This window comes from Channa argus, chromosome 5, assembly GCF_033026475.1.
Source record: "Channa argus isolate prfri chromosome 5, Channa argus male v1.0, whole genome shotgun sequence".
Lineage (NCBI taxonomy): Eukaryota > Metazoa > Chordata > Actinopteri > Anabantiformes > Channidae > Channa > Channa argus.
Genome location: NC_090201.1, coordinates 23,468,709 through 23,488,940, shown reverse-complemented (window position 1 = coordinate 23,488,940; position 20,232 = coordinate 23,468,709). Strand labels below are relative to the sequence as shown.

The following is a 20,232-nucleotide window of genomic DNA, read 5'->3' as shown; positions in this document are numbered from 1 at the left end:
GGTTGGAGCCACAGCTATGATTAAAAAAACAACAGGCCCAGACATTCATGGTGAATCCCAGACGCAGGACAAGTGTTGCATCAGCACGTCACGCCGACCGACGGCGAAAGCAAAGACGAGATGCTTCCGCGCTGAAATCCGGCCAGATCAGAGCCTCATCCGGCGCGTTGTTTACCTCGCAAACGTTGTGTGGCTGGATTCCAAATTCAACAGAGCTGCAAAAGCAGACAGATCGGACGCGAATGGTAACGTTCTCGTTTTTGTTTGAGCAGTCGGGAGAAACGTTGGCAGAAAAGTGACTTGATTCACGGCGAGACATAAAACTAAATTTTATCTTCGCCGCAGAGGTCCCACTGAGATGGTAGCGGAGAGTTATAGCAACAGATATACGAGTTGAAGGTCACCCTTCAAAGGCCCAAACAGTCTTCGAAACTAAAACACTGCAGGAGGCCGGGCAGTGCAGAGCATTTAAAACCGGTGAGCTTACACATCACAACAGCGAATAATAATCTGGGATGGGACTCTCGCTTTTCAGGCCTATAAAACGCCTCAGCTGCACTTCACCTGTTATGATGTTACAGACTGCAAATGGCCACAGGACGGCCCAGCAGGAAGAGAGCATTACCCAGACACTACGGCTACAAATAAATGGATGAGGCGATAAATATTGTGGGAGACGATGACTATTCTGCACAGACACGGTGTCACGACATCAGGCAGACCTCTCTCTCCAAGGGGACAAGTTGAATAATGTACGGTGATCAAAATTTTATTAATCTTCTGCATGATTAAAAGGCAGTAAATAAAACATACGTGTGCATTGAGCGTTGTGAGACGTGTCTGCAGAAAGACAATGAGAGACCGCTGGGCACAGTGCGGAATTTAGTTCAGAGCTCTACACGTTTGGCAAACTGAGAGGCAATATTCTCGATTGGAAACATTGATTGTTCAAAAAAAAGTGCGGCTAACTTTGCCAGGGGACACATCAACGCGCGAGGCTGTGCACCGGATGTCGACAGGCATCACCTCCGAGCGTTGATGGAGGGAGATAATAAGACGCCGAGGCAGCCGCCCCTGTGTGGGCCTTATCCTCGCATTCTCCGTATGCAAATCATTAGCTACTGCCTCCTTTGTTAAGCAGGGTTTGTACAGTGTGCTCCTCTTCCTTTATCATTCGTGCTGCCAAGCCTGCGGAAATGGAAAGCAATGCAAATACGCCTGGCTTTTAGGAGTCGGCAGATAAAGCAGGGAGACCTTCAAACTGCACCGCTTCATAGGCTTCAGTTTAGCCTCGACTGAGGCATGCAAATTATACCTGAGACGCGGAGAGAGTGACGCTGCAAGCTGCACAGGCGCAAGGCTGGGGCTCGAGATAGGCAAATCTCTCCTGGAGCAGGGTTAATTGGCAGAAAATATCTATAGAGAGGTTTAGGAAAAAAAGGGTTTGGGAAGTCCCACGAGAAAAAGCACACATATTTATGCCCGGTGCTGTGTGAGTTTTGAGAGTGGAATGCTTGCGCAGCATTTCAGCCTCTCGTTTTGTCATTTTGCTTCTAGGCGAGGATGTGTTTTACTGCTGACCCAGGTACAAGGCACAATTCAGCACAGCTTTATCAGATCAGTGTTGCATTCTCAATTCTCACCGGAGTTTTATGGACCCTTTCAGACGCTTCCTGTAGCGGTGTGATCAGCATTGTGTTGCTGGATGCCTGGTTGGCGTACTGGGTGCTCCCAGGATCACATCTTTGAGCCAAAACCTTGGGTGAATGAGAGCTCGCAGCGAGACTAAATCGAGTAGTAGTAAACAAAGCCTAGATTATACACGTCCACTGAGGACGAGGAGGCTTATTAACGGCACGCATTCTGTTAGACAAGCAACGATGCAAAAACATTCTCAAACATGCACCGAATGCCGCTACAGACGCCTGAACATGCCCATCTCTCAGCGCGTGATCGTCAGTGCTTTATTTTAACGTTGACCTTTCCCGCCGATTTCCCGCAGGCTTCTGCTGAGGCTTGTATCATTGAATGCCTCACTCCCTCTGCCCTGTCCCACTTTGTCTGACATTGTCAGCACCAGCGGGGGCCTTTATGGGGCCTGACTGCTCCACGCGGAGTTAGCATGAATATGAAGCCATTAACGTAGCTTTAAAGTCAAAGGGCATTAGCGCCCATTGACCTAACGACTGGTCACGAGCAAATGGCCACAGCTAATGCGACGAATTGAGGACTCCTACTCCGTAAGGACTTCTTTGAGATTTATTGAAAGACAGGATAAAGCAACCCAGCAATGGAGATGAAGACAGGTAGAGAGTCAGAGAGGTGAGAGAGGAGGATGGAAAATGGTAGGTGTTCCCCAGTGTGTTTTCACCTGCAGTTTGAGCCTGCTCATAACAATCCTGCCTGTCTCCCTGAAGTGCGGCGAGACATAAGCTGCTAGCGCTCCACCTAAGATGAAGGTGAAGGGGAATAAAGGATGTGACAAAAAAGTCTCAGTGGTTCATCGTTTAACTATGGAGTTTTACTCAAACACTAGAAGCTGCACTCTAATTGAGAAAAACCAATGCTGCTGCTCATTTTTGTACTTTACCATTAAGTCTTCATCAAAATGTCTTTTTTTTTTTTTGTCACATCGTGTAGACTTGTTCAGAGAAAAGAAACCAATACACTGGCCAATGTGACCTGTGGGGTGGTGGTGTCTGGGGGGGTCACACCCCGATTTTGGTTCCCTGTTATTGTTAGCAGTGGCGTCCGTTTGGCGCAGCGCAGAAACAGGCTCATTCTAATCCACACGACAAACATGAAACAATAATACAGACTGTTGCTGAGTCACTGAGAAGGAACTAGTGTGATGCAGATCATCAGCAGTCACATTCAGCCACACTAAGGAAACAAAGTCAAGCTCATGTTTAAAGATTTGTTTTTATTTTTATTCAGCATTCACTTGTTAGACAATGTTTAGACTTTACTGTCCTGCACCAAGAGGGAACGAGCACTACGTTTCCATACGCTATTAAATGTAATACTTTTGCAATTGATTATTTAGGGATTATTACTAAAGTTTCCTAATTTGACTTTTGCAGATTTGGCCATCATTACATTAAGGTAATATTTTGCTCAGCACAGCGATCGCTGAGATCTGGCAACAACAAGGCGAAGGCCGATGGGTCAAGAAACACCCGCTGTCAGATGTTCACGCGGGTTGTAAACAAGCCGACAGTTGTAGGTGGTAAAGCAAAAGGTGAATGCACCCATTATGTTAGCGGTAATGGCTCATTGCGCTGCCAAACCGTGCTCGCACCCACAGCGAGTACGGTGCGTCAAAGCTGAGCTGGGTCCGTGAACTGTGACGGATGTTTGCAGCTGACAATTTGGGCAATAAATTTAATGTGCCCATTGCTTTCTGGCAACTAATTCTGGCTAAGCAAGGTGTTTGTTTAAAGGCTGTAGGAGCATTTGACTGTTTGTGCCTCGCCGTGTTCCCAGATCTCAGCAGCTGTGCAGCGTGTGTTATCATAACTAACGGAAACAAAGGACATACAATTTTTCATACACTGGATTCACCTTGTAACACCACAGGAAAATACACTGAATAAACTGTCCTCAGTACAATCTTAAACATCAACACTGTTGCAGTCCTTTCCAAAAGGGAATATATAGGTTTCATTAGTACTGTAACAGTTCTAATTATTAGTACAGTACATTCCTGTGTAAGTATTTATATTCAGTGTGTAGATAATACCTGTACACATGTAGTGTAAGCAAAAGAAGAAAATGAGTCAATATCCATCAAAGGTCAACAAAGCTCTGAAACTAGATCATAGCTGTCAGCAGATTAGCTTGGGAAGCAGTTAAACGGTACCTGGTTCATGGGTACTGCAAAGGTTTCATGCGGCGGCATTAATTCACAAATTACAGCTTACATTTGTCACGTGACACTGGGATTCACGTTCAGGCGACAGCGTCCGAGGCCACTTTTCCTCGTTGTATTTTACTGAACAATTCCGGCCGACGGTCGGATGTTTACATGCTTCTGATTTGTAGTTGCGAGGAGGAGGAGAAAACCTCAATGTGCCTCGGACAAATTTGAAACGCGACGTTTCTGCTTCATCTGCGATGAAAGGATAAGTCGAGAATCCACGTGTGGTGGAGGGTCTAAGCAGAGAGGTAGGTGGGGGGGGGGGGGGGGGGGGGGGGCATGATATCACCATAACCTTTGCCTTTGAAAATCCACAAAGCTACATGTATTGCCAGAGTTATAGTGCTGTGTCCCTCCACAGACTGTGTCAACTCACCTTTGTCAGGGACATAGACGATAGATGGACGTCCACGTTTACAAGGATGCTAATGCTACGCTAATTTTAACTTACGGCCTCTGAATATTACCCACTGAATGCTTCTCATAGCAGCTCTGGTTCAGCCTCCTGCAGCTGTCAGATTAAAACAGTGTATTTCCACAATCTCCTCATCTCACAGTTAAGACAGACAACTCCCTGTGCATAACCTTTATACCATATTCTTGTAATTCGATGCAGTTTAATAAGCCTATCAGGTTAAACACAGAGCATGTCATTTTTCTGCTTTCCTGAAAACGTGATACAAATGGAGATGCGAGGTTTCCAACCAACAGGGTTGACAATTTGCTTATGTGCATTCTCGCATCCTGATCATGAAATATTAATGTCTGCAATGAACCCAAAATATTTGCCAACTCTTTTTGCATGAAAGCTGAAGGAAAACAAGTGTTGAGGGAACAGAATTTAGATAACTAGGGCTCTGCTTAGTATCACAGGTAATATATGAGGTTTCCAGCTAATGCTAGTTGTGTATTAACAAGCCTGTGCACACATTTGTTTGATCTAATTGACAGATGATCTGGCATTAATAGTACTTGGGCAAGATAATATTCTCATTAACTTTCATTTCCCTTAATCAGTTCATAACAATTACAGCAGCCTAGATGCTTATAATTTTGTTTTGCAAAACAGTTTTTTAAAAACCCCTGTGCCAACATGACCTTTCAGAGCAAAGTCATGGCGAGGACACGGCGGCGTCACATTGTTCCCAGGCAAAGATCTTTTTCGGTTCCTATTTTTGATCATAGATCCAATTTTGAGACGTTACAGAAAGTATCCTTCATTCACATTGTATGGGAATTGAGAAAGGCTGGCAAAGCTAATAAAGTGATGCTAATGTCCTTTGTGATGCAGTGGTAGGTCCTCAGCTCCAAACAGATGGGCTCTGTCCCACAGGATCAGATAAAAGACGTCCGTCTCTAACTCTGCAGCGCGTGGCAGCCCCAACAAAGGCGGCCTCTCGACCATGGGTGCTCACATAGACGTCCTTCACGTAAAATAAATGTGCCAGACCACACGCAGCAATGAGATTAAATGGAGGCATATCAGCCTCCAGTCGGAAGGTTGAACCAGATCTAAATAATCACATGGAACTACTTGGTGGCTACTTTTGCTGAGATGATGATGACATTCAATGCGTCCTATGGGCTGGCAGAACCTCTACAGTATGTCTTAGTTTCCTTTTTCCACAGGCTGAATCATGTCAAGCTCTAAAACACTGGCAACACCTTCTCATCATCTAGTCAAATCCTCTGAATTTATGGAACAGGTGATTCAAGGTTAAGGTGGGTAGACATCCATTAATACACCCACCCTGCAATATATTTTTCAATTTTTTCACACTGTCAGAGGAAGCTGCCACACCATGAGAATATTCTCTAAACCTTCCCCACTGGTCCCAGTACCTGCTGTTGCTCCTTCCTTCAGTCGGCGGAAGCCCTTTCCTCCAGAGATAACTGCCGCAGAGATCACTCTGTCCCTGCGACCCAAGTCCTTTTTGCAGGGACGGCCTCTAACCCACATATCAGGGTCATCACTGAGCTCGTAGATAGATCCATCTTCCACGCTGTGCTCCAACGACTCTAGGGAGGAGTCTGATGCCTCGTCGCCCAGCGCCGTCAACGGACATCCAGGTAATCCCGATGTGGAGCGCAGCCTGTACTGCAGCAGAACTCCACGTCCTTTGCCGGCTCCTTCCCCGTGATAAGGCTGTTGCAGCGATTCCTGAGAGGAGCTGTCGCTGCGGTCCTCGCCTCCACAAGCGGAGTCCAGGCCATCGCCCACGGAATCCCTTTTCAACAGGTCTGGGGACAGGGTGCTGGTGGTGGCTACCAGGAAGTCCACAGGCCCACAGTGGGCATTTAGAGAGATCATTCCTTTTCCTGAAGAAGGCAGACACACACACACACACACACACACACACACACAATAATTAAAAGACAGACAAAAGATACAACATACTACCAATCAGTTAAACATCCAGTGTTGAATTGGAAATGGCTTCCCTGCATCACGCTATATGTCACCAACACATATCTGCAATTATTTATAAGAATTTACTTTGTAGTGTATTTATACATTATTCAATAAGATACCTTGGAATAAGTGGATCATGAAGCAAGGATAAAAAAGCGGGAAAGCAACAACCTCATTCACATGGCGTAATAAACAAACTGCTGCCAGGCAGTTTTTAAATTACCCTGCAGGAAAATATATACAGTGTGATTTGTGTGTTGCCTGCCTGGTAATATTGACACTAATTCCCAGAGCCACAAGAAAAATAACCTCGATAATCAGCAGTGCAGGAAATATTCTCTCTCAAAAACTTCTTGGCTTTTCTATTGACCTCTCGAGGGGCTGTTGAGTCACAGTACCTGTTATTTTGGGGATGCCCTCCAGTTTGGGAACCGGAAGAGTGATAATTAAGCCTTGAGCAGTGCCCACCCATAGCAGCCCCTGGCAAATGAGGAGACTCGTCACTCGCATGCTCTTTTGACCTGCAAGACAACAAACATCAACAGAAATTAAACAGAGTTTTTCTTCACCACCTATTGTTACAGAATTACAGCCTGAAAAAAAATAACATAACTCCCTACTGACAGAGTGATACAACTTCTGGAGAGTGAATTATGAACTTCCATTGATTGGAGAGGTTCTGCCAAAATACTGTATTTCCTACAATGTCCTAGCATCTCAAGGCCTAGCATGATGAAAAAAAAAGAAAAGAAAAATGAAGCAAATATACTTTTATATTGCCAGTTATCAGTGTTAGCTTTGGCAAGGTTCAAGCTCTGTGATCAATCTGTATTTGACAAGTTCAATACATGCACAGCACAGCTACCTAGGGCTCCGGGTTACAGAATATTATGAAAAATTTGGATTTGTCTTCTTGTAACTGACCCAGTTGAAACAGAAACTCTCATAAAAGTTCCTACAAAGTAGGAAATATGCAAGAGCAAACCTGGTATTAAACATTTCTTATTATATGTTTGAGGTCTGACTGGTTTTTAAATACTGAGCTTTTTAACTGTACATAGCCAAACTCATATGCAGGGAGCTTCACCTTTATTGGCAAAATGACAGACACTCGAGAAACTGACATCTCAACCCTTCCAGATAAGTAAAGCTATATACCGGTGTTTTAAATCATTCTAGGCGGTTAGAACAAACCTCTGCTCAGCCCAGAGTAGCTGTGTACTGTACATTCAGTGCTTGACTGGCATCTTCCTGACCTTTAAGAACACACAACTAGGGTCGGTGTCTACCATTGTGTGTGTGAAGTGAAATGGCCATTTTTATTTTACCCGTTTACCATACTTTTCTATAACCAGTCAGCCCCCACCACCTGGACCATAGATGACAGTAACGAGTAAATCTGACAGCTGCTTTCAAAAAAACCCACTTGGGCAGCAGGCTACGCAAAAGTGAGAGGTTTTTTTGGTGTTCTTAAGTGTTTTTAAATATTGTGGTCCACTTTAACAAGAGGTAAGAGACAAAGCAAGGCCAAAGGTCAAAACTGGATGCATGAGATCTTTGGGGCCTCGGGCCTGATTCTTTACTGGACATCTCTGCATGGGCTCAGGATCACTTCCAGAAATCACTGTCTGTGACCACAGTTCACTGTGCAATGCAGAAATGTAACTTAAAGCTGTATCACGTAAAGAAGAAGCCACATGTGAACACGATGCAGAAACGTCATGTTCTCTGGGCCAAAGCTCATTTAAAATGGTCTGAGGCAAAATGGAAAACTCTTCTGTGGTCTGATGAATTAAAATTTGAAATTGCTTTTGCAAAACATGGACATCATGTCCTGTGGACTAAAGAGGAGAGGGACCATCCAACTTGTTATCAGCAGAAAGTTCAAAAGCCTTCATCTCTGATGTTATGGGGGTGAATTAGTGCCTATAGCGTGTGCAGCTTACACATCTGGAAAAACTCCATCAATGCTGAAAAGTACATAGAGCTTTTAGAGCAACATATGCTCCCATCCAGACAACGTCTCTTTCATTGAAGGCCTTGGATATTTCCGGAAGACAATGCTAAACCACATACTGCACCCATCACAACAGCATGGCCTAGCAGTGGAAGAGTCCGGGTGCTGAACTGGCCTTCCTGCAGTCCAGACCTTTCACCAATAGGAAACATTTGGCGAATCATAAAACGAAATGAAAATATGGCAACAAAGGCCCAGAACTGTTGAGAAGCTAGAATCCTCCATCAGACAAGAATCCTCTCCTAAAACTGCAGAAACTGCTCTCCTCACTTTCCAGACATTTACAGGCAGTTGTTAAAAGAAGAGGGGATGCTACCCAATGGTCACCATCACCCTGTTCTGACTTTTTTGAGATGGTTTGCTGCCATCGAATTCAAAATGAGCTAATATTTTCCATGACATTTTACATTTCTCAGTTTCAAAATGCGATATGTTGTTTATGTTCTATTGTAAATAAAATACGGGTTGATGAAATTTGCAAACTATTACATTCTGTTTTTATTTAGGTTTTACACTTGTCCCAACGTCTTTGGAATCGGGGTTGTATGATGCTTAACCTGATCCTAACCCAAACCATTTACCTGTGCCTGCTCCCATGCTCCGGTAACTAATGTTTACTGTAAGAAATGCTCTTTGTTGGACCGGTAACCACACCCAACATTAATATCTCAAGGTTCTGAGGTTCACCTGTATGTACATGGACTTAGTAGGGCAAGGAGTGCCTTGAGGTAAATGGATTGAGGTCAGGAAAAACATCATTTTCAGAGGGTGTTAGGTTAGAGCAGCTCATACAAGACATAAATATCATCCAAAGAGGAGCACGGTGCCTGCTCACTGCTCTTTTATGATAAAGACAAAAATAACCAGTCCAAACAGTCAGAAAGATAAACTTTATGATAATTAAATATATTGCATGGCCTTTTATACAAAATGTGTATAACTGCAGAAAGTACACAAAGTGTGTGTGTGTGTTACTCTTTAGCTAGTACAGCCTGAAAATGAAAGCAATACACCACAAACACCTTTTGTACTTTTTAGTATAAGGTCCTATCTTGTAAGACCTAAGAGAGAACAATGACTTTTAATGATATGATTATTACAGGGGCTATTATGGTGCCTTATTCATTAGATACGTGGAGCTCGAAAACAGTATTAATTTGAATTTCATTTCAGAGAGTGGCCCTAACTCTCACATTTCCACTTCGAGTCTATTCCTCATCTTTCAAACAGAGCTCTATATATAGCTATGAATGATGTGAACCTATTAATTTAAAAAAAACTAGACAGCTGTACATGTGAACTCACATACGCACATAATCTTATTAAAATAATAAGCATATTTTGTCTTCACATAATTACTGTGCAAGATTCACCCTCGCATATGAATTAAAAGCATGTTTGCATTAATTTGCTTGTAGGTTTGTTTGTGGATTCTTGTGTGTAACTTTTCAGGTCAGAATGTGGCGCAAGACGCAGAGCGGTTGTCCACCGATTGCCACCAGTTGCTGGTTCGATCCACGGCTCCTCCGGTCACACGACGAAGTGTCGTTGAGCAAGACACTGAACTCCAACTTAGTTGCTCCCGGACCCAGCCCCGTCGGTGTGTGAGTGTGTGTGAGTGTGTGTGAATGGGTGAATGAGAAGCAGTGTAAAGCGCTTTGAGTGCCAATGGGTAGAAAAGTGCTATATGAGTGCAGACCGTTTACCATAATATCCTTGGCAACCATAATGGAATTACACCAACACTCAAGTGATCACAACTAAGAGAATCCGGATTTACATGAGTATTTACGTGTTCGTTCGGCGTCATATTTCGATTAAGTGGATTCACACGGAGCGGTTCAACAGTGTCATTAATTAATTAATTTCACTGTGCAGAGATGAATAATTTCTAGTTGTAAGCTGTCACAAGATGTATTATAGGAGGTGGAGGTTGAGCAAACGGAGAGCAGAAGCCTTTAGGGGCAGAGCTTTGAGGGTCACAGCAGTGAGTTAGGCCTCGGCAAAAATGACCTTTATCTCGAAACTGTCTGCCACCTGCTCACAATGCCTCCGAGTCTATTTGTACTGTGGTTAGGGAGCTCAGGGGAGAGAGAACGCCCACTCTTGGGTTACCATGAAATCTGAAGTTAAGTCGGAAAATGTGGGTGCCAGGCATTGTCTTTAAGAACTGTGATAAAGAGGGATAATGACAAAGGCACTTGAGATTAAGGAGGTATAGCTTAACCTCAAGCAATCTTGCACCTCCAAGTTTTGCAGCAGAACACACACTCTGCAGTGTGCAGTGGGTTTATCGTGGGAGCCAGTATATGCCTTAAAAAGATGTCTCCAAAGACAAATGTTTCCCTGTGATATGTCACCAAGGACTTTATTGTGGAATATTTTGCAGCCTAAGGACAGAACTATTAAAGGCATTAGTTGAGGAAAGATCAGCAGTTTCCTCTGCCTAAGAAACTTCTCTGTTGTTTACTGCGACTGGAATTCCCTGTCGAGTATAAATCACATTAAGGGAAGAGGATTAGGGAGTATATCATTACTGCATGTCCTAGCATAAGTCAAGTAGAAGGAGCAGAGACTCACTGACAAGAAAAAACTATCAGCATTTCATGTGCAGTATCTTTGGTCGTAGAGTGTTTGGGGGGGGGGGGGGGGGGGATGCACCCTTTTTTTCTCGAGAGCTCAACAAATCACAAAATAAGTCAAAGATCGTCTTCCTGTTGTGGACCCTGCAGACATGAGCTGAACAACTCTTTTTCTTTTCACCCTATAACTTTCCCCAGGGCCAGGCTCCGAGGCAACTACCCTCCCTCAAATCTGCTGCATGTTTCAAGGCGGGGGCATGGGTGCTGGGTGAAAATGACCTCTGGGTCACGCGTTTTCTCCAGATACCATTGCCAACCCTGTTCTTGAGCGAAAAACTTTGATCTAAGAGAGGAAAAAAAAATGGTCTGAACCACATGCGTGTTTTGATTCTTTGCACTTTAGACGACTCACAAGAGAAAGTATATTTCTCTGGGAGAGAGTGCTACCACAGCTTTGAGTATTGCTCTAAATACATCAATCACAGCCTGGTGTGACTCAGTGAGAAGGACAACATTTTTTTTTAAATCCAGATGCATTTACTATACCACTCACTGAAGCTCAAATCAAATCTTCACATGCACTGAATGAGCTGATGGCCCACGTGACACAGCCTGAATATTACGGAGGCAAGCTGAGAGTGAGTCACATGTTCTATAGTTACCACCATTAGACTAATTTTTTTTTTTTGGTATCCTTCTTTGCAATTTATTATTATTATTTTTTTTAAACCACAGTTCTTTCCTTGAAAAAGGAAAAACACCCACACTGGCCGATAAATATTTCATCCATCGTGAAGAACGGCGCACAGGAAGTACGGGGCTATCTGCGGCATCCTAAACGGACTGCAGTGAGAAGTGAAATTGGGGGTGTGAGGATTTTAAAGCAGAGCGGATGAGATGAAACAGCGAGTAAGAGGGAGAAAGTGGGACAAAAAGAAAGCAAAATATTAACTCAAAAAGGAAGAAAGTCAGAGGGTACATGCAGAGAAAATAAGGTAAAATGGGCCTGATAACACAGGTGCAAAAAGACAGGAGTGTTTCCATGGGAACCCTTGGTATGAAAATCTTTGACTGCCATTTTACTGCTCCTCATTGACTTTATTTCTCCTTTATTAATCCCCATCCCTCACCTCATGACTCTATTATGGCTTGGTGAAGACCTGAGAAGGATGCTTATTCGGGTCAGTCCCCAGAGTACACGACCCAAGGAGCAACTTGGACAAGACACGAATACCATTCTAGAGAATCACCAGTGTTCTGCTGGTGCTCGCCTGTTCCTCATATGTAATTACGAAAAAGATGTGACCGGTGAAATAAATATCATTTCAAAATAACAATTTGCTGAAAAACAAGTGTGTGTGTGTACCCGTGTTCAGCAGCGTTGAGCGTGATGAGATGTTGATTTCTTGAAGAAGTTCCAGTGTTTCAGTATGAAAGAGACGAATAGAAGAACCCTCAGAGAACGCCATCCACACGCCTCCACCGGCGCAGGTCATGTGTGTGACACTAACCATTGGATCTGGGTGGACTTCAAACATCTGTAATGGAAACCATAACACTGTTAGAAATAACAGCAACGTGGGAAGAAAATGCAATCAACATTAGAAGTAAAGAATGAAAAGGAGGAAGTAAGTTTGACTTAACATTAATGGAATGGACGTCACTACAGGCCACACCTGATAACAGCTGTGATAACTGCCATGATGATATGATGACATGAGGAGGTCAGTGGAAGCCCACTCAATCGGCTCCACACTTGTTTTTTTTTTCCGTAAATAAAGTCTAAATGTGCCCCCTAATTTTGTACTTTGAGTCCCTGACACACGTGACATGTTGTTGCTTCACTCCCGTGGCTTCTATCATTTTAAGAGCACAATGCGAAAAGAGAGTTTGAGGCACCCAGTCTTAATGAGGCGCTCGAAATAAATGCAATAAGCCTTATCACGGTAACACATGCAGCCCCTGCGGTTCAAGGCGTGACAGGGGCTGGTTTGGGCATCATCTCGGAACTCATATCACTGTCAGTGCATAAGTTGCATGAGGGTGAGCAATTAGTCAGTCAGAGAAAGCGAGTAAAGATGAGAATATACCCCCCCCCACACCTCTCCATCCCAAGTGCACCAGCGGACAGGGATTAGCACCTGTTTGTGTGCCCTTGCCAGTGGGTCCTTCTTTGTTTGAAATTAGGGAAAAGGAAAAAAGCCTTTGATGTGTTTTCTCTTTTAATTGACTCCTCAGCAGTGGGTGCCTGCTTCGCCTGGGAAACGGTATGCGAAGCATCTCTCGGTTTTTCAAGTCTAGCCATAAAAAAATGTGATATCCATAATGAAAAGGAAAATTTCACCTTCAATAGCCCATTGCAATTCTGCTTTGGGAAGATGAACACAGCTCCATTGTACTGTATATCCCGTCTAATTATCACATTTATCATTAGCAAGCGTGGTGACTTGCAGCTAATCAGCGACTGACATACTGTAATTGTTGAATGTAATCTTACCATACGTAATATGAGGCCACATATTACAGGATGTTTGAATGTTTTAAGGCATCTTACCATTTGACCGAGACTGTAGAATCTCAATCGTTTTCTAAAAATGTGCTTGAACCAAACACTCAGTTTGAATTCTCCAAATAATTTATCACAAATGTAGACCCAATATTCAAAATGCCTGCCACAATGTGTCAAACACAGGACAAGTCTGAGCCACAGCTGTTGCCCCCATCCGACAACTTGGTCTGACTGTGCTGAATCTACAATTGCACACAGAGATGAGGCGGTCAGTGAAGCTTGACAGCAGTAACGTGCCCTTTCCACCAAACTCAGCAGTGTCACACTAACAGCAACAGCCCTCGTCCACCACCAGCAGTGGGATTCGAAAAGCAGAGCTAAGGCTGCAAACACTACAGCTGGTCTGAACAACTCATTAGTCCTTCATTACGGGCAGGTGAGAAGGTATCTTTGTCCACATATCCATTCGGAGCTGTGGCGGGGGAGTCGAGTGGACATGTGAGTGATGAGAGAAAGCAGGTAGAAAAAGGAGCAGCAATGTGAAGATGAAAGAACAAGGCCTGGCAGTCAGTATTAATCAAAGCTTGTATGTCCACGCATGTCCTACTTTGCTATGGTTTGGTTACATGGAAGAAATGTCTGAAATCATGACACATATCAAAAATGAAATTGATGTATAAAACAAATGAACAAAGGCTCGTGATATCATCAGATCCATATAAACTCTGACGATGTGACTACCTCCACAGTAAAATATACACAGCCCAAATACCACCTGGTGCTGGTAATGTTAAAATAAAAATCTGATACGATTTAACTAATGCTGATGTTTCATTATGAGGTAACCACCTATTTTATTTATTAATTACTCTACATAATGGGCCATAATAACCTTAGTGAACATAGTTTACTTAGTGGAGTACATTTATATTTATACCTTAAGTAAAATGTGGATAAACTGCTTAGTACTTTTACTTGAGTATTGAGTTTGTGTACTTCTACCACCTCTGCACACAGTGTATCACATTTTGCGCTGTGGCTGCAGCCTGCTCGGCTAAACTTTGTGTGCCATGAATCCTGCCGATACCGAGCCCTTTATCTGCCCTGGTTGCATTGTTAATAGTTTTATCGGAGTCATTTTACCAGTTCACGGAAAAAAACACATGCTTTGTCAGAAGTGAACACTTTTAAACAGTTTTTCAGTGACTCTGGTACAGTGACAATGCTCACTGCGTTCTCACTGTATAGTGGGTCCTCTGGTGGTTGAAATAGCTCAGAACATGTCTGTAGTAATTGAATGGAAGAAAACACAATTAAGAGCCGTAAGGACATTGTTTGACGGTGCTCCCCTTACTTTTCCATTTATTGCCTTTGATAGTTTAAGTTGTTTCAACAGGAAAACTGATGACATTCCCCATCAGGTTCAAGTGCTTTGTATTTAGAGAAAATTATCTAACCTTACAGTGGTAACAAAGTGAAATGATGCACACAAAATTCATTATACCTGCTCTGTTTTTCCTGTCAGCACTGTCATTTTCAGCCTAAGGCAGCACTGATACAATCCAACAGAACTGCTAACTTGACTGCAAACTCAATTTTGTTCTAAATCATTTCATTTGTTTAAGCCTTTGTCATAATATTAAGAAGTTAACACTGTCAAATATATAGTTGTATTATTGTATATATAGATGTATCTGCACGTTAAGACAGATGAAACGGTTTGTAAATCTGCACACTTGTTCAGCCACATTCGTCTCGCTTTTTTCTCATAGCTATTGTATTTTTGAGGGTTTGTCAGCACTACGGTATAATTTTCCATCTATCCCCACTGGGCTGGAGAGTACATTGTCAAAGCTGGAGAGTACACACAAATGTTTAAGTGATGATGATCCTTTTTCATCCAGGCGATTTCATCACAATTCAGTAGTAATCTTATCGCCTTGTTTACCCAAAACAGATTGAAAAGGTTATATTTAAATAATACTGTACGTTCAAGGCACTGGCCATGAAGATTAAAACAAATATATAAAAAAAGCAATGTCAAGCGGCAGGGTGCAAGGATCAGTGACATCAAACGAGACGTGGATAAATGATTCAAAATGTGCAGCAATTCTGACAGTGATGAACATCGGTAGGAGAAAACACTGAAAAAAGTGAAGTGAATAGGATTCCATGACCCCCACTAGCCTTGCTCCATGTCATATCTCTTGCTACAGGTGCCAAGCATTTCTTCTCCAAACCATGGATATGCATCACAGCCCCTGTGAAATAAGCCCACTTGAGTCCACATTAGTGAGGAAGACAAGGTTAGCAAAGAAGTAACCAGAGCTGACCCGTTAAGCTCTGGGGGAGATACAGTGAACCGGAACTGTGCTTCCACTGCGTGGCCATTCAGCTGATTAAGCATGTCTCTGGAGGACTGAGTAAGGGGAAAGAGGTGGAGAAATAAAAGGAGATATCTCTAGCCCAGCTAATTCCTGAGAATGTGGCTCATCAACTTTGTATTTTACATAAACGGAGCTGCCAAGTGTGCTACTTGTACATCTCTACCTGTTGTATGTCGGCAAAATATAAGCAATGTCAAATAAGTGGTTAAATGGAGGTTATAGCCCATTTACATTGAAAATGGAAAACTAATTTATAGGATGGGGTGATTAGTGTTTTCAGTTGTTTGGCAGTTCAAATTTACCACAGTGTTTTTATATGTCACCAGTGTTTATTTATATGGGGAAACTTTGCATTGCACAAATGCTCCTTTCCGACAAAAAGCTTTCTACCTCTTTATACAGCTAAGCACACTACATCTTGCAGCTTTAATTAAACGGTAATGGTTTGCAGTTCAGCATCTGAAAAGCATATTACCATAGCCCAGAAGAGCTTGTTGTCTGTCATTCATTATTTTCTACCACGGCCGGAGAAGTCGCCCACCTTGTACACCTCTAATGACAGATAGTGCAGATTAACACCTTGGAGAATGACAGCACACAAACAACACCCAGGCTGATTTCCTACAGATAATGATGCACATTCCCATACCATAACGCAGAGCTCAGGGTGCAACAGAACAGTGAAGCTCATTTGTGTGTGAAAAATCCAACAAACACTATATGAATCCACAAGGAGTTTGATTCCTTGTCCATGCAGCAGCTCCAGGTTGTAAATCTTGAGGATATCACAGATTAGGATGCTGGGATTCTAAGGCTGTGTGCATAAATCTTTCCAGAAAAGGAAAGGAAAGGAAATTCTCCTCAAAACTGAAAGGAGACAACATTGCAAATAAAAAATAAAAAAAAAAGCACTTTGTCCAAACGTTTCGCTTATGAAACCATCCATTTACATTTTTAGACCGTGTTTTAGTGAAGACTGTGGATATTTATCAGGGGTGGAGTTGACCTTGCAAGCATGAATGTGAAGAAAAGTAACCCATGTTGTTGAAGCCCATCTTTAACTAGTTAGAGTGTTTTTTTATTCCAACAAATGCTTTTGTATTGCTAAATATTATAAGCTTGCAAAGATTTTTTTTTGGTGAAAGCGTTTAAAAATAGCTTGAACTACAATTTCAGCGTTGTGGTGGTTTGTCTACATGCACGTCTGTCCAGACTCAGTTCATCCATGAGTCAAGGTGAATGTTTTTGCCACATTAATAGAGTTTCCTCCATGCGAAAGATATTGCGTTAATGAAAATGGGATGGACATGAGTTTGAGCGTTTTTGACATTTGACTTTTAAACTCCAAATTTAGTTCAGTTCTTGAGTTCTAGTTCTGAATTTCCAAGGCAATTCCAAGCTGTTCCTGTGATATTGTTCACAAGCAAACACAAACAAACACAAGTTCAAGTCATCATGACCTTCGACCCCCAAATAATCTAATGGTCCATTCTTGAGTGACATTTGCACCAAATTTGAAGAAGCTCCCTTTAAGACGGATGGAAAACCTGAAAACGTTACTCAATATTACAAAACCATTACTCTACTACAAATCATGTATATGCACAGTTGACTGGCTGCAGTTCAGGAAATGCCAATGCGGAGCATGAGGGGAAATGTCCAAACGTTACTGAAAGAAGAAATATGTCCCCTGTGAACGGAGGACTATGACCCAGTTGAGAAGGCTAATCCAGATTGCAGACTCATAAGATAGCAAATATGAGTAAAGGATCCATTGTTGGATTCAGTGTCTCTATAGTGATTTTGGACAACTGTGGATAAACATGTAGAAACCTCTAGTGCTAAAGTTTTAGCAGTGTTTAACACGGTTATCTTGGTTGCTGCCACCCACATGTTTCAACCAGGACAAGATTGAAACGTCGTTCAAACGACTAAGCGAGCAACATTACATTACAATGATTGATTTGGTTAGTTACCTGAGTGGTGAGGCTGGAGATGTCCGTGACCGAGACCGAGTTCCCACAGCTCGCCCACACAGAGTCATCCAACACCAACATCGTCCTCACTGGTTCTGAACCCAGGCTTACACATTTGCAGGCATTGGGGTCCCAAAGATCATCTAAGGAACACACAAAACAACATCAAATACACTGCTCAAAATACAGCTAGCCTTCAGCTAATTAATGCGAGAAAATTCAATTCTTACCACACACACACACACCACAGGAAACTGCGTGTATACTAATAAATACACTTAAAGTTCTTTTATGGCAAAACCAAAAGATCAGCAGTTTGGGTGCTGAGGAGGCCAGTTTTCATACCCCCCACAAAAAAAAACAAAAAACAAAAAGAAACAATAAGAGATACAGGTTGAAATAAAGACTTTGGACTGCTATTTCAAATCACCGCACACTGTGCAGCCCCGTGGCTGCACCCTTATCACCCACATCATAGGTCTGATAGGTCTGGCTAACACTTTAACCCACTTTCCAACTCCTTTATCACCACTTCTGTTCTCTTTCTCATGTTGTTTCACTCTCTCTTTTGCCTTCAATAGTGTGAAAATGACGCACAATATAAAGTAAATTACAAATGCGTTTCCTTTGCTATGCGTTAATGAAGCAAAATTAGAGAAGGCAGTGCACCCAGCCATTTAATTAACATTTTGAGTTGTTTATTTCTGCCTTTCATAGAAGAATAGCTTTACAATGCCTTCTGACTTCCACAGGTTAATTGCTTGGCATGTTATAAAGGTCATTTTCCCACCTTTTCAAAAATCCACTCTTGTAAACGTCCCTCCGGCTATCCCAACACTTCTCTGTCTTTAACACCGGGGGGCCCAGGCTTGTTGCGCCAAACCTAACATCTTACATAATTCTAAGCTAACAGGGTGTCTGATGTGCCTATGTGGAGTGTGGCCGCATTATTCAGTAAGCAACAATGTGGTACGTGTATTCACACACCTTTTGATACAGGTCTTAACTGAAGCCTCTGCATTTCCTGGATGCTGCAGAGTTGTTGTTAAGACAGTAATGTGCTAGTCAAGGGCATAAATCTTTAACAGATGTGCTGAATTCACAAACATTCCCAAGCAGTGGCCCCCTCCAGAGCTTCTCTCCTGTCCTTTTTCTGCATATACAAAGCATGAATAGTAATATTTAATCGGCATGCAGCAGCTTGGTGTAATTAATCATCCTTTCTGCTCGGGAGGAGAGAAAAACACAGGAGGAAGCCTGGCACGTTGACATACTCTGGCCAGGTAAGAAGAACCCTGTGATAGAGCTACTGTGTTCCTGCTGGCTTTGAACACTGCAAACCACTACTGAGGTGGTGTTAAGCCCCCCGCCCCCCCGGCCTTTTGTAATGCCTGACTAAACATGGCAAGCCATCTACTACATGGTGAAGTGTTATTTTCATACTTACGCCAGGTGTGAAACTCTAGTAATGGGAAGTACGGTGTAAGGGAAAGTGAATCTAGGCCAATTGTTTCAAGAGGTCTAACATTTTCTAAATACTCTCATTCTAAAAAATGGTCTCTTAAAAATGTATTACTCTGTGCACGTGACCCATAACAGTATTATTTAAAGTCCGAATGAGTTAAAGCATTTTATATTGGAACACAGCAGATGCATGGTGCAGAGGTTTTTCAGAAACGCGTAAAGTATGACCCTAAATTGCACATAAAAAGCGAATGCAATGATTTGGAAATATTTAGAAATCTGATTGTAAATGAGAACCGAGAAATGTTATTGTTTTTTGAAAAATATTTGCCTATTTGGAATTCGCAATACAATCCCGCCATACATCCCCAAAACAATGTTAGGAAAGGAGCATGTTTAGTACTGTGTTGTTTTGCCTGCTTTCGAAAAGCAATTTTTCCCCCCATTTTGCTTGCTGCTCAACAATCAGGCCTCCTTTGTCATATTTCTGACTTCAAAGTGCAGGAAATCACACAATTTTTTGCACGCAGAGTCAGATACATCAGTTTCTTCTCGGGCTTTAAAATTTGTATACATTTAGAATCCGACCCAATCAGGTTTGCCATAAAATGCGCTAAACATAATCATGGACAAATGGATTCTTAAATTACACACACACACACACACACACACACACACACACACACCAATGTATTGTTAATTTCCTGTTATTATTAAACTGGTAAAATATTAAAACATAAAAATGATATAAAGATACTTGTATTCTAACCTATAAAATGCTTTATAGTGGAAATCGACCAAACATACAGTTTGGTGCAAAGGTTTCTATCACCTTATTTTGAAATGGTCAATGTCCCTTAAAGATGTTTAATGAATTTAATCCAGTGGGATACAATTTTCATAATTTTACCATTTTTTTTAACTTTAGAACATTTATAGCTGCATTTTTACGGTCAAGTTTTTAT

The 20,232-nt window shown here is 42.3% G+C and overlaps 1 protein-coding gene across 7 annotated transcripts in view; it reads right to left on the bottom strand.

The window, feature by feature from the left end:
• Positions 1-2,903: 2,903 nt before the first annotated feature.
• The window catches only part of arhgef10la (Rho guanine nucleotide exchange factor (GEF) 10-like a), a 99,423-nt gene continuing 82,094 nt past the window's right edge, over positions 2,904-20,232 (bottom strand). For all 7 annotated transcript variants that reach the window (XM_067503347.1, XM_067503344.1, XM_067503349.1 and 4 more), the window contains 4 exons: positions 17,804-17,946; positions 12,298-12,469; positions 6,731-6,853; positions 2,904-6,238 (listed from right to left, as the gene is read on the bottom strand). In XM_067503347.1, coding sequence (XP_067359448.1) covers positions 5,694-6,238; positions 6,731-6,853; positions 12,298-12,469; positions 17,804-17,946 — 983 coding nt within the window. In that variant the 3' untranslated portion in view covers positions 2,904-5,693. The remainder of the gene's footprint in view (positions 6,239-6,730; positions 6,854-12,297; positions 12,470-17,803; positions 17,947-20,232) is intronic.